This window comes from Amia ocellicauda, chromosome 5, assembly GCF_036373705.1.
Source record: "Amia ocellicauda isolate fAmiCal2 chromosome 5, fAmiCal2.hap1, whole genome shotgun sequence".
In the NCBI taxonomy this organism is placed as follows: domain Eukaryota; kingdom Metazoa; phylum Chordata; class Actinopteri; order Amiiformes; family Amiidae; genus Amia; species Amia ocellicauda.
The window spans coordinates 9,506,494-9,521,708 of NC_089854.1; the positions used below are offsets into that span (position 1 = coordinate 9,506,494).

The window sequence follows — 15,215 nt, forward strand, 5'->3', positions numbered from 1 at the left end:
TACTTTTGGAAGTGGTAATTGTAAACAAATTAGTCACACTGTAAACCTTTTCATGTTAACTACACGGAAATGTTACACAGCCTGGTTGTGACACCTCTTACGATCTTGTAAGACCTGGTCAATCATTTAAAACTACATTTAAATATCTAATTAGGTTCTGATTAAACCAGTGACTTTCACCCAGTGACATAATTGTAACATAATAAATCTATCATAAGTATTTTTAGTGCTCAGCTGGAACACAGACCTGCAGATACAAAGGTACCCCAAGCCCAGAGTTGAAAACCTCTGGGCTACGACAATAACAATAATACAAATTATAATAACAACAACAATATTTACTGTTGTATTATTATTAAGAATATAATTACAATAGTAATAATTATGACTAATTATTATATGTTATTATTATAGTTAATTAAAGACCTGGAATATGAACAAAGTGACATTCACATGTTAATAACACCAACCTACAATGTCCCAGGTCTGAAGCCATTTTGCAATTCATTAGACCGGACAAAACCAATTAAAGAAATGTTAATTAAATTACAATTTGTTGCATCTCTTTCACAAATAGAAATCAGAATGTACTAACTGTATTTGCATTGTTGAATGATATTTAAAATATTATATGTATTGTGCATTTATATTGTATTACAATCGCAAAGATGTCTGCATATAAGAACATAAGAAAGTTTACAATCGAGAGGAGGCCATTCGACCCATTGTGCTCGATTGCTGTCCATTAATAACTAAGTGATCCAAGAATCCTATCCAGTCTATTTGTGAATGTTCCCAAATCGTCTATTATTTTTATTTTTAAAACTATATGTTTTTTTATGGCCTGTTTAAGTTGTATGCATAATACTGTACTATACTGTATACACTGAAAAACATAATTTAATTGGTGTTACGTTATACATTTTCAAATAAATGTATTAAAAAAACAGAATATTTGTAAACTACAAGTTATGCATATTTTTTTGTATAATAGTAGTAAATACAATATTTAAAATATGTTTAATTGGAATAATATAGTACTAATATTATTATCCTACTTTTACAGTTGGTAGCTGTTCATTTATGAACTTTGAAGAGAGTGTAGGAATGAGCGGTTTGAATTCTCTGTACCTTCAGACACCCATATGTTGATCTGATGCATGATATCAGCATAGGGCTTGTCAATCCCCACCCAGTACACTCCCGCATCCTCCAAACGCAGCCTCTCGAGTCTGATCAGCAAGAGCCCTCGTCTGTTGTCAATGATAGACAACCTTCCTCTGAGTTCACTTTTCACAAAGCCTTCTGTGTCCCCCAGGATCTCGCACCACTGCCAGGAATCTCCCAGACACCAGTACTTCTTATTAAACAGAAACCCATCTGTCTGGTAACGACAGACGACAGAGATGCTGTCAAAAACCATGACTCTCTCCTCAGCTCTGTCACAACGGAGCTGCATACTGCCTATGGAGGAAAGGAGGGAGAGTGAGAAGATAAATATGTAGACATATACACATAAATAAATATATATAGAAATATATACATGCATATACATACACATATATACACACATACACACACACACACACACACACATATATATATATATATATATATATATATACACACACACACACATACATTATAAAAAAAACATAGTTTAACTCTTAATACATTTCCGTTTTGAGGACATCTCTATTTTATGGTAAATACAAATATATTTAAATACTTACTTTGAAAAAACAGCATTAAACAAAAGACCCTCATGATGCAATCTCACCCACACAACACAACAGGATATATTATCAGAGAGTGGACTGGTTTACATGCAAGCTGTTTATCATGTAAATCTATCCTCTGTGGTTTCTCAGTAGCGGTCTTTCTCAGAAAAATGTTTCTATTCGCAATAAAAGGTCTGACCAAACACATACTAAACTAAAGCAGAGCAATCAGAAATTGTAGATCTCTCTGCAGTCTAAAAGATCAAGCCCATAATCAGATGAGTCCTATAAAGAGGTGATACAGTATAGCTCATATGTTTAGGAAAACAAGATAACTCGTCAAGCTGTCGTACATAGATGATAGTCATGTATACTGTAGTGTTGTACTTGTACAGCAATACAGTTATGGCAATAGTGTTTAATGGGCTATATGATCATTGTAATCAGCCATTATAAACTATTATAGTAGTATTTCAGTACAGACAGTGGTCTGTGATGTAACATTGTAGTTTATTTTCAATAATGTACTGCATTATAGTTGTGATTAAGTAAAGATAACATTCTATAATGCAATATACTGTTCCAATTCAGTAATATTAGATTGTACTTCTCTTAATTGTAACTCAGTAATGATAACGGTCAATACAAACCTGTTGTTTCAGTTTAGTAGCGAATGTGTAATTAAGCATTAGTCTTGTAGAATATACTCTAGACATCATTCAATAGTGGTCCATAACTAGGGGTTCTGAATTTCAAAGAAATATTAAGATCATATAATACTTCTCCCAGGAGTTGAAAATGTATATGGGTCATTCTCCCAAAACATGTACCACTAGTGTTTTTTTAATTTAATGCCTCTAAAGACATCTGTATGGAAAAAGATAATCAGCCAGGTACATTTTGTGCTAATGTCTTTTTATCACCCCACCTAGGATTTTGATTTCAACAAAGACACTAAAGGGTCTGGACAGAAGGGTGAAAGAAAAAGCAAACTACAAGTACAACACATTTGTGGGAACTTCCGCCACAGTGTTGGGAAGAACTTTTCTAACAGTATTTGATTTCCACTGTAGAAAGAATACATTGAGACATTAAACTGCGTAAATTTGAAAAAAAAACTGGAAAAAATGGAGGAGTTCTAAAACTTTTTCCAGTAGTGTAAATACTGTGCTTGAGATCTGTGGTCGTGTAGCGCAGATTTCCACAGACCTGTGCTGCTCCACCAATGGGATCTATTGAATTGTGTAGCTCATGTGTAGAACATGACCTTGCAACAAACAAAAGTAAGCACACAAACAAAAACCTTTTGATTGTAATTAGATTGTATTCAATATGACAAGACTCATGACCACTGAAAACCACCTTAAATTACCGAAAAGAGTCCATCAACAAGTCTCTCTTGTAACCTAAATCACAAAATAAGACATCACGGACAAAATTGCTATGTCCACTCCTTACACACAGTAACCCTTCTAAATTTAGCAACTGTCATTTTTCCACCAACAGTAGGTTAATTATAAATGCAGAATAAATGCTCTTATTGGATGCCAAGTGAAAATACATACCTTTCAGGGACACCGCGCTCGTAGAAACAAACTGTTTTCAATTGTATAACACTGCCCGCATTTTCATCCAAATATGTATGAAACCAACCCTATATTTGTGTGGTTAAATGCATCTGATAATATATCAGACTCTGTAGTTTCTATTCAATACTAGGATGGGCAAACAAATGTGTGCTTAAAGGCACTGAGTGTTTCAAACTTGACATGGGAATAAAATTGTAAATAACTATCAACGTTTTATTTCGATATCAATTAAATGTGTTATAATATCAGTGTAAATTATTTTTATAATAAGTAAGGCAGACAATAATTCTGAGCCAGTTTAAATATACTCATGTTTGTGTTGACTACAAAGCATGTGACAAAATGGCGTTTTCGTGATCAAATTATTAAATACATGAAAATGGTAAGGATTTCACAATTTAAATTTCTTCATTTTGTATGCATGTTAACAATGTATGTTAAGAAATGTATTAATGTTTGTTTATTTTTTAACTATTGCCAAGTTGCCAACCTCTGTGTTTTTTGCAGAATGACCCATCTGCAATTACTTGGTGGTAGCATAAGAACAATTAAGCGGGGCCCTCTGTGGAAACTATAGAGTTTTATAGTTACTGCCACTTTAAGAATGGAAAAATGGGCTAGATACAGTGCTGTTTGGGAGTGGAAAGTTTTATCAGGGGTGGAAAAAAAAAAAAAACTTTCACACAGTTTAAAGACTCATGCTGGCTGTCACAGTAACAGACAAAGTTGCCCATACAAAAGCTTGCACCATAGCTGCACTGCTGCATTCTTGCTGTTGCTTTAGCACGCTCCACTGCTGAAGATGGCACACAGAAAAAAACTATTTTGCCCAATCTCTGCAAATAGACTCAATTTCCCACTTGACAAGGTAGTTCAGATATAGTTTAGATTTAATATCTAACTCTGCTTTGTGTATAAACCACGTTAACTAAATTAGTGATTTGCAATCAATCCCACAATAGCAGCCTCTCACCAGCTTTTTGTAGGCCTATTGACCACAGGTATTTTAAGATTTCCATATAGGCCTATCTGCTTTGAGGTAAAACATCTGTGATGCTAGTATACAGTGCCATCACTAGAGGGCATTCTTTCATTTCCTTCTTATAGAAAGAGACCGAACAAACAGAATCACCCCCAATAAATACTTGTCATGCTAAACAATCAAACGCATTAATGTACAGATTAAAGCATTCCTGGATATGTATAATGAAACCTTACTGCTTCTGATGAGAAAGTAAAGGTTCAGTAATTAAATAGGTTAGGAAGGCTGAGGACAACTACATGAAGTCATGCTAACGTCGTGCTGTTTAATCATACAGTGTGATGTGGCTTTGCTTAAAAACATGCTGGTTTACATGGGTAATTGAGTATTGCCAGGCAGGGGAAAACAGACAGAAAACTGCAGATCACAGGCAAACTAAAAGTCCTACCATTAATTAGATCCAATTAGTCGGCAAGCTATAATCAAATCAAAGCTGCACACACAATCCAGAAAGCTGCTTATTAATCAGACATAGTGTGTGTGGCTGTTGTTTAATTAAAACGGTGGAGCAAAAGACACCTGTCATGTTTATTTCTGAAAATAATTATGCAGATTGACATGAAATGCTAAGGGCTGCAAGGAGGAGGATTTACCTGATAAGATCATTGGAAGCAATGCAAGGTCATTTTTTCCAGTGTCTTATTTTAAAGAGCTAGCTGTAGCACCCTGAATATAGCTCTGCATACACATCACCAAGGTGAATACTAAAGTGACAATCCAAAACTGATCTACACAAACTGTTGTGTTGTACACCACGTCCAGCCTATGTAACTGATTTCTATGCACTCACCTATTACTACACCAATTCAGTGCATTTTGGCATTTCTAACCACTCTTCTTCTCTCACTCTTTACATGTTGCATGCATTTGAAACGGAAATCAAACAAGCCCCTGTATAAAAAAAACAACAACCTGGGATCAAAGCCGAAGATCCAAAGGTTATGGCAGCATAAGATAAGAACTGCACCAAAATCAGATGGTTTGCATTGCTTGACTGGAACAAGAAGCCTTCCGACTAATTTGCCTGGTCACAGGGATTTAGCATTTAACAAAAGATCACATCTAACAAAAACAACAAACTACAAAACAAATTTTTACAGCCAAATAAAATTAAAATAAAACAGTCCACAAGCCCTGGAATCTTTACCCTTTGTTCAAATGAGTGTCAGTGTAAACAGCATATGCCAAAATGTTCAAAAGTAAAGGTTCTTACACAATTGTCCATGAAGTTTTATCCCCTTTTGCATTTGCTTCAGAGAGACAAGCAAACCAAGGTTGCTTTCATAGAGCGTAGATGTCCGCAGATGTCTGTTCTAGTGTGATCAGTGGGATTCTGCAACCTGCAATTGATTGATGGTTCAAAACATCTTATTTATTCATTTATTTAAAGTTTGACATTGCTGCAGAAGATTACAATGAAATTACTTTTAGTGTACATTGTAATGCAATCTAACACGATTTCCTATGTAGAGAGGTATATTTTTGCTGATTTATTGATATATAACTTCTTACATACACCAATCAGCCATAACATTATGACCACCTGCCTAATATTGTGTAGGTCCCCCTTTTGCAGCCAAAGCAGCCCTGACCCGTCGAGGCATGGACTCCACTAGACCTCTGAAGGTGTGCTGTGGTATCTGGCACCAAGACGTTAGCAGCAGATCCTTTAAGTCCTGTAAGTTGCAAGGTGGGGCCTCCATGGATCGGACTTGTTTGTCCAGCACATCCCACAGATGCTCGATTGGATTGAGATCTGGGGAATTTGGAGGCCAAGTCAACACCTTGAACTCATGATTCATCAGACCAGGCCACCTTCTTCCATTGCTCCTTGGTCCAGTTCTGATGCTCACGTGCCCATTGTAGGCGCTTTCGGCAGTAGACAGGGGTCAGCATGGGCACCCTGACTGGTCAGCGGCTACGCAGCTACATACGCAACAAACTGCGATGCACTGTGTGTTCTGACACCTTTCTATCAGAACCAGCATTAACTTTTTCAGCAATTTTCGGCTACAGTAGCTCATCTGTTGGATCGGACCACACGGACCAGCCTTCACTCCCCAAGTGCATCAATGAGCCTTGGCCGCCCATGACCCTGTCGCCGGTTCACCGCTTTTCCTTCCTTGGACCACTTTTGATAGGTACTGACCACTGTAGACCAGGAACACCCCACAAGAGCTGCAGTTTTGGAGATGCTCTGAACCAATCGTCTAGCCTTCACAATTTGGCCCTTGTCAAAGTCGCTCAGATCCTTACACTTGCCCATTTTTCCTGCTTCTAACACATCAACTTTGAGGACAAAATGTTCACTTGCTGCCTAATATATCCCACCCACTGACAGGTGCCATGATAAAGAGATTATCAGTGTTATTCACTTCACCTCTCAGTGGTCATAATGTTATGGCTGATCGGTATATGTATGACAGTAGTCAGCATTATATAGACCTACATCACCAACCTTTATTATTTTAACATTTTTAACTTCTGCCATTTATAAATAGTTTTGCTCTTTCTGGGGGGTCAAAGGTTGCTTAACCTGGTTGTGAAAACACCCCAGGAACAAGAACTCCAGATACATGTTATAAAATATAAAAAGCGTTACATACTTCTTGTTGCAATTCTGCCAAAGTACACCATTGAAATGAAATGCGGAGTCTGCATGCATTTCTTGTCAAAACAAGCAAACCTAAACACTCAAGCTGCTAAAAACAAACGCCCTTAAATCTATTTCATAGTTTCTTCCCCCTGTCACTGTCTTCACTACAAAACATCTGTATCGGTCACTAGGAGTGGACACCCCAGCACTGATCATGGAGTTGCCAATTCTTACTGCTGATATAGGGGTTTTAAAATCGTTCCAAATGTAATTTTAAATTTCTTTTAATGCTTTTAACAACTTTACATGGCACAGGGAACAGGAGAGGGACAACTCCAATTAAAATGTGTATTGTGCTAAAGCATTTGAATTATACAAATAAATAGTGCATATAAACAAATACATTAAATGTAAATATTATTGATGGGCTGAGGACTACTATATCTGTACTTCTAAAGTACCTTTGAGTAACAGTAGACACACAATCGGCAGGACTAACCTCTGCTTGAATGCAAGTCATCATATGGAAAGCAAGTGGGTTTGGACTTATAAAAGCAAAATCCTCTCAAGCCTGTATCTCATAAGGGCTGATGTCAATTCCACCTGTGACACAGAAACTGAGAATAAGCATCTCTTTATAAACCGCTAGTATATTGCAAACTACTAGTGCAAATCCTCCTTCACAACAGAATGGACTGAGGTAATGTGGAGTTAAGAAGTTACCCAATCTCCCTGTGATAACCAGCATTAGGCTACCATGTCACCCCTCCAGGTGCAACTGGTTTTCTTTAGACTCCAGTCCATGTACTGACCTGTTCCAGCCTCGTTTAGCTTAAGAGATCTGACAAGATCTGACAGGATCAGACCTTAAGGTGGTAAAAAGTCACCTATTGGAAAAATACGTTCTATGTCAGGTTGTGAACGACAGAAGATTATATCGGTATAGATAAATACAGGAAAAGTATATAAAAGGATGTAACAAGACATGGTGATCATTTCTGAAATTCCACTGGTGGTCTTTACAGGCTGTGATTATATTACTGGATATGGTACTAAAAATTGCTTTATAACACATATCTCATGTGCAGCACTTTAACTGGTTGACCAGTTAAAAGGCACATTTAGTTCTTTCGTTTTAGTTCCCTAAAACAAATACAAACTCAAAGTGTATTTTTTCACTGTCAGGTAACGGAAGTAAGACTTGTGGAGCTTATTTTGAAAAGCTAAAGGGAAGGAAGTGAGGAGAGAGATGGCCTGTGCTACAGAAATGGATAAGTCCTACTTAGTATAGGCAAACTGTATTTTTTTTTATATGCTACACACTTTCCCCTATACATAAATCGCAAATTATAAACATGTATCCAATCGCACATTAAATAATTGTTAGAGCCCACTTTCTACTAAGTATAAATATAAATATACTAGAGTATAAGTTTGCCATTTGAGACACCATCTATTTTAGACCTCAAAAATTAAATTACCCAAAATATGTTTCATAAGAATATCAACAAAAATTATTATATGAAAAAACTTTTATTAAGAACAGTTTGCCTACAATCATTTTGAAAAAATATATCCCACAACATCATCTATGTACATGTCAACCAGAAACTACTGCTCCCCACAACATGAATTCAGCCGTGACCTCTGTATTTAGAATCATGTGTACAAAAAAAACAAACAGGAAAAGCAAGCTAAACTGTCTTGCACAACACATAACAAACCAGAGAGAGAGATGTAGAGAGCATTGGCTCGATGTACTGCTGCACTTTAGTGAACACTGAAACACTGCCAGTAGGAATAAGGCTTCGTTGAGATCTAAACAATTAGAAAAATATGGTTGCTGCTCGTGTGGAAGATTACATTCCTGAAGCATTGCACTTGTGTGTGTTGAGCCTCTTGTATAACCTAATACCAGTGACGTGTTTTTAAAGAGTAAATAAAAAGAGAATCTGCAAAGGGAAGACTATTTTTACCCTGAAAAATTGTGCCTTATACCTTGATATTGCATTATATTTTCAAGTGTATTATGTTCCATTCACAAACACAAATAAATCCAAGTACAAACGGATTCAGAATCGTGGGGGTGTGCTGGGGCGAGGCAGCACACCACCCAGCTACACTGCAATAGCAGACGCCTCGCCTGGGAGTAGTCGATTCGACCGGGTTTGAAACTGGTCTCCCTGTGGTTGCGAGGCTGATGAATGCAGTCTGACTGGCTGTTCAGGCTCACGGCCTGTTATCTGCCACTTCCTGGTCTTTTTCTTGGCCTGAAACGTGGCTGTGTTGTTGTAATATAGCACTGCAGATGCGTGTAACTTTTTTACACATCCCAGGGGCAGGCAGACGCACAGCAGAAGTAGCAGAGCCCAGCGAGCGGGCTTTAGGACCCTGTGTCTGGGATGATATTTATAATCTGACCACAGAACCTGTTAGCTATGCTTCCTTCAAGACAGCTCATGCAGTTCCTAACCACAGGCTCGTTGTGCAGTACAGGCTGTCAGTGTGCCGGCCTTCAGAGCCCCCAGTCCTGACATGTCCAACCTCAGCACGCGGACACCCACAGGACACAGAGATCCAGCATGGACCAGAGCTCCATTCTAAGGAAGTTACTAAATGAAATACATGCCAAGGAGGATCAGACAGAGGAGGTTTTTGCCAACGAATTCACTGTGAGTTCATTCTTTCAGCTACATTTTCATACTCTATATTTCTTCCAGCAAGCATCAAATTGTCTTGCCACAATTAGTGCAGCTGAAATGCTGCAGCAGTTCATTGTAAATTGGTAAGAACGTCAGAGGATACAAATAAAAAAGTTTTGAATGCCAGATTTTCTATGACTTGTGCTCAGAAAGATTGAACCTCTATACAAAAAACTAGTTCCAGTTTAAAATTGGTTTACAATCATGTAAATAACTAGTAGCCATATGGTAATAATACATTTGATATGTTCACCTTCATATGTTGTTGCTGAGTAGCCTCTTATAATTTATTCATTTGGGTGATGCTTTTAACATAGGCAACATGTCATGTCATGTAAATGTGTTATACTATACGATATATAAACATATGGGTAGCTATATTGACAGCTCTTTTAGCATAACAAGTATACAGCGAATACATTGTTCTACAAAGAGAGTGCCTCATATTATAGCAAGTGCGCTTGATCTTAAGAGATCAATGTTGCTGCTGGTACTGTTGTAGCTGTAGTTGTACTGGAAAAGCACTTTATGAATTCATTGGTAGTCATTTCTAAATTGCAGGAACCAGGCAAAGGTCACATCCATTAAAGGAGGATACCATTAAAGTGCTAAGAATATAATAGGTCAGTGGAGTATGAGAATAATCGATACGGTTGTTGTACACTGGTGTGGTTTTGGCCTTCGTTTAGTATTTTTAGAGTTCTCTGAATATGTTATTACCCGCCCATTACATCACTGAGAGAGAAAAAAAAACCAGGAACTTGCAGGCCTTATTGAAACCTAAGCTACTGTTAGCATATAGTCTTTTTTTATTCCTCCACTTTTTAATTCAACTTGACGGTTCCTGAGAGTATTTCATTCGGATGTGATGCCCTGCCAGCCAGTAACATACAGTCCAAAAACTGTAGTTTTATCAGCAACAGTATCAACCTGCTCTGTAAAAACTCCTTTAACACAGGGAATACTAAGTCAAAGGGGTTTTATTTTTCTGATGTCCACGTATCAATTCACAGAAATTTCCCTGATCAATATACTTTTGCAGTCATACATTTTAATAATAGAAAAGTTAACTCATTCAAATGAAGTGGGTCAACAAAATGTTAGTTTAGTTGTTTGTGTATGTGTGTGTGGGAGGGGGGTGAACGCTTCACATTACAATATAACAGAAAGAATATTCATCTTTGATTATAAGAAATACCCTTAACCACAATGTTATAATGAAATACAGTTCCTGCCTCTTTCTTAGTAAACGAAGAATGTATAAACCAGGGGTTCCCAAACTGCGGCCCTCAAAGATGTTTGGTGCAGCCCCCCAAAGCCAACCTTCAACCACCCCTTTTCTGAACCTTTACTACATGTAATTTGGGGGAAAATAATAAAACATCAATTACATACATTTTTCCTAACAGAAATGTATAGGAAATAAAAAGGTATGATTTGGGACATATTTAGTTTTCATCTGTGGTTCATTTTCTATTGCGGCCCCCCCATCCCATGCAACCTCCATCACCAGGCATTGGGAACCCCTGGTATAAACCATCTTGAAACTTTAAGTTAATCAAGAAGGTATAAACCGCACTCTTGGAAAATAATATACTCATGTCCTGTGCATGCCATATCCTACATTTAAAGCCCTTTATCAAGAAGTCATAGGGTCCTTGGCCCCAGCAGTTTATGCCTGTGCTCCCTGCATTTACTTTTTATTTTTCATATGATCACCATTAGAGAATACAAAAAGCTGAAACCAAAGAGGACAGTTATGTAAATGGTCTAAACGAACAGTATTCCCTTTTATGATTTAATTCCCTCTGGATTTTTCGAAATGACGTTCTCTTCTAATCGCACGCCTTTAACTCTTGCTGTGCCCGACAGAGCAGTGGACTCATTAGACAAACCTTTATCTCCTCTCATTATGGGAAATTAACAAGTGAGGGCCAGGAGAGGAAAGCTCGGAGGCTACTGATGAGGCCGATTGCCATGCATGACGAAAATAAACGGGTGTTTACTACCCTACATTACAACTTACTGAACCTCCTCATTCTTTATTACACAATTAATGCAAATCTGTGTCTTCCTACATAAACCTGGCTTGTGGTTTTGAATGTGCAAGGAGTTGTGTGACTATAGTATGGTGAGGACTAATTTGTCACTGTCATAATTTAAAATGTTACCGATTTCCAAATCCAGTTTCTAATTCAATGCACTGTTTAAAGCACCTTTTTAAAGAGGAAAACCTTTTCCCGTATTTTTGGGATAATTTGTGTATATTTTGCAGTGATTGTGCTAGTACTTGCATTAATGCATCATAGCTGTTGTCCAGTTCAGAGTTAAACCAGCAGTTTACTGGTACAGAAATATACAATAATGTCTCGTTTCAGAATAGGCTTCATCATACAATTCCCTGCATTTATTAATTAAATTACTAGCTTATGTGAATCATCAAACGTGGTGCCAATTTGTTTGTTTTTTGCACGTCATTTAGTGGTTCAAAGATTTTTTTATCCTTATGAGCCATTCTGAATGTTACCATTATACCATTATCTTGTCATGAGGTCTGGGACATTTTTGATTTTGCCCTTTAAAAAAAAAATCGTGTTGAACTGAAAATGGCCTGCTTTGGGACAGGGAACATTGTGCCATAGTAGTACTTAATAATGGAATTTCTTTCAATTTGTGAATCACCCTCTGGCCGTGGTCTGTTCTTTCTTGTTGGCCATTAACAACATACACAAAGAAGGTTGTATTTTACAATTACAATTAAACACATGGTTTGAACTCCAACAAGCATGTGAATTGTGTAACCATTTTATTGGATATCCCTACTTTTCAGAACAGAACAGAACTGGAGCCAAGATTCAGTGACATGTATATCAGGAAATGCTGCTGCTATATTTTTGTTTCCCCCGTGTCTTTTTTCTCTGTTCTGTATTTAGTTCAGAGCAGATCCCTTTTCGTTTTGCATCTCAACAGGGCACTGATAAAGTTCATCAATAATAGATTGCACAGAGGAAGGCTACTTTGACGCACACACAGTGAGGCGAAACAGGAAGTCTTCGTTGTTTTGCAAAAAGCAACACTGGGATGGTGTTTTACTGTGGGTTAAAACTTGGGAAACAAGACGACCAGAATCCTTTGTCATTGTCACACTCAGATTTCCACATAAATTCAATCTGTTGCCAATCTGTGTGTCTCACAGTGTTGAGGGTAGGTTCTTGTTTCCTGGGATTTGTTGCAGCACGCTCTATTTACCACAGGGTCTCATGAACAGACTGTGTCTTAACAAAGGCAGCGTGATGTTCAGGAAGAACAAACAGTCTTTATGTGGAGTCCCCCCAGAGCTCAGAGGAGGAAGTCTCTTTGGCATAAGAATACTGTCAGAAAAGCCTGGAGGAGTCTAAGCTGAAACAGTACTTTTGATGGCAAAGGAAACTCACCCTTTGCTTCAAATTCCTCCTAAGCAGAGGGTCATGGGTTCAATACCAGGTGGGCGACACTGTTGCTGTACCCAAGGTGCTTTACCTAGATTGCTCCAGGAAAAACCCAGCTGTAAGCTCGAAGAAATAAAATAATACTAATAAAACCATTACCACAAAGGAAGTAAAGTGTCTGAAAGGTAGATGAGGCAGAGGTGAGTAAAACTCCCACGAAGTGAACACACAAAAGAATGCCATATTTATTCATTCAGAATGATGAATGTTATCCAAGTGTTACAGTCGCTTGCTTGAATTAATATATTTTTCTGTTAGCGCGTCTTATGTATCTATCTACCCAGACAGCTATCTATGTATTCTATGTTTTTGTGGTTTATACTAATACCAAGTAGCAGCTTATGCTACTTATGATATTAGGCCCCTTTTGTAAGTACAAAAAAGTTATAAATTGATTTGCATGTTAATGAGGGAAATAAGTATTTGATCCCTTATCAATCAGCAAGATTTCTGGCTCCCAGGTGTCTTTTATACAGGTAACAAGCTGAGATTAGGAGCACTCTCTTAAAGGGAGTGCTCCTGATCTCAGCTCGTTACCTGTATAATAGACACCTGTCCACAGAAGCAATCAATCAATCAGATTCCAAACTCTCCACCATGGCCAAGACCAAAGAGCTGTCCAAGGATGTCAGGGACAAGATTGAACACCTACACAAGGCTGGAATGGGCTACAAGACCATCGCCAAGCAGCTTGGTGAGAAGGTGACAACAGTTGGTGCGATTATTCGCAAATGGAAGAAACACAAAATAACTGTCAGTCTCCCTCGGTCTGGGGCTCCATGCAAGATCTCACCTCGTGGAGTTTCAATGATCATGAGAACGGTGAGGAATCAGCCCAGAACTACACGGGAGGATCTTGTTAATAATCTCAAGGCAGCTGGGACCATAGTCACCAAGAAAACAATTGGTAACACACTACGCCGTGAAGGACTGAAATCCTGCAGCGCCCGCAAGGTCCCCCTGCTCAAGAAAGCACATGTACAGGCCCGTCTGAAGTTTGCCAATGAACATCTGAATGATTCAGAGGAGAACTGGGTGAAAGTGTTGTGGTCAGATGAGACCAAAATCGAGCTCTTTGGCATCAAATCAACTCGCCGTGTTTGGAGGAGGAGGAATGACCCAAGAACACCATCCCCACCGTCAAACATGGAGGTGGAAACATTATGCTTTGTGGGTGTTTTTCTGCTAAGGGGATAGGACAACTGCACCGCATCAAAGGGACGATGGACGGGGCCATGTACCGTCAAATCGTGGGTGAGAACCTCCTTCCCTCAGCCAGGGCATTGAAAATGGGTCGTGGATGGGTATTCCAGCATGACAATGACCCAAAACACACAGCCAAGGCAACAAAGGAGTGGCTCAAGAAGAAGCACATTCAGGTCCTGGAGTGGCCTAGCCAGTCTCCAGACCTTAATCCCATAGAAAATCTGTGGAGGGAGTTGAAGGTTCAAGTTGCCAAACGTCAGCCTCGAAACCTTAATGACTTGGAGAGGATCTGCAAAGAGGAGTGGGACAAAATCCCTCCTGAGATGTGTGCAAACCTGGTGGCCAACTACAAGAAACGTCTGACCTCTGTGATTGCCAACAAGGGTTTTGCCACCAAGTACTAAGTCGAAGGGGTCAAATACTTATTTCCCCAATTAACATGCAAATCAATTTATAACTTTTTTGAAATGCGTTTTTCTGGATTTTTTTGTTGTTATTCTGTCTCTCACTGTTAAAATACACCTACCATTAAAATTATAGACTGATCATTTCTTTGTCAGTGGGCAAACGTACAAAATCAGCAGGGGATCAAATACTTTTTTCCCTCACTGTATGTAATTATAATTTTGCTAAATTTTTCTTTATTGAAAATGACTGTTTGGATCAAATAACTGAAAGGGTAGGAATTCATAAGATAACCTGTATGGTTTAGAAGTCACCACATCTTTACTTTCCGTTTCACCGATATAGGAACGGAAACTTCCTGTTCATGTCTGCTGTGTCATACCAGTTAGATTTTCCAGTGTGGCCACAGCTAAGCACCTACCCACTATCTCCCAAAACCAACCTGCTACTCTTTCTTCAGTTTAAT

At 38.3% G+C, this 15,215-nt stretch overlaps 1 protein-coding gene across 2 annotated transcripts in view; it reads left to right on the plus strand.

Annotated features, from left to right (window-relative positions):
* The first annotated feature begins 9,290 nt into the window (after positions 1-9,290).
* The window catches only part of ptpn22 (protein tyrosine phosphatase non-receptor type 22), a 31,836-nt gene continuing 25,911 nt past the window's right edge, over positions 9,291-15,215 (plus strand). For both annotated transcript variants that reach the window (XM_066703613.1, XM_066703614.1), the window contains exon 1: positions 9,291-9,620. In XM_066703613.1, the coding sequence (XP_066559710.1) occupies positions 9,531-9,620 (90 nt within the window). In that variant the 5' untranslated portion in view covers positions 9,291-9,530. The remainder of the gene's footprint in view (positions 9,621-15,215) is intronic.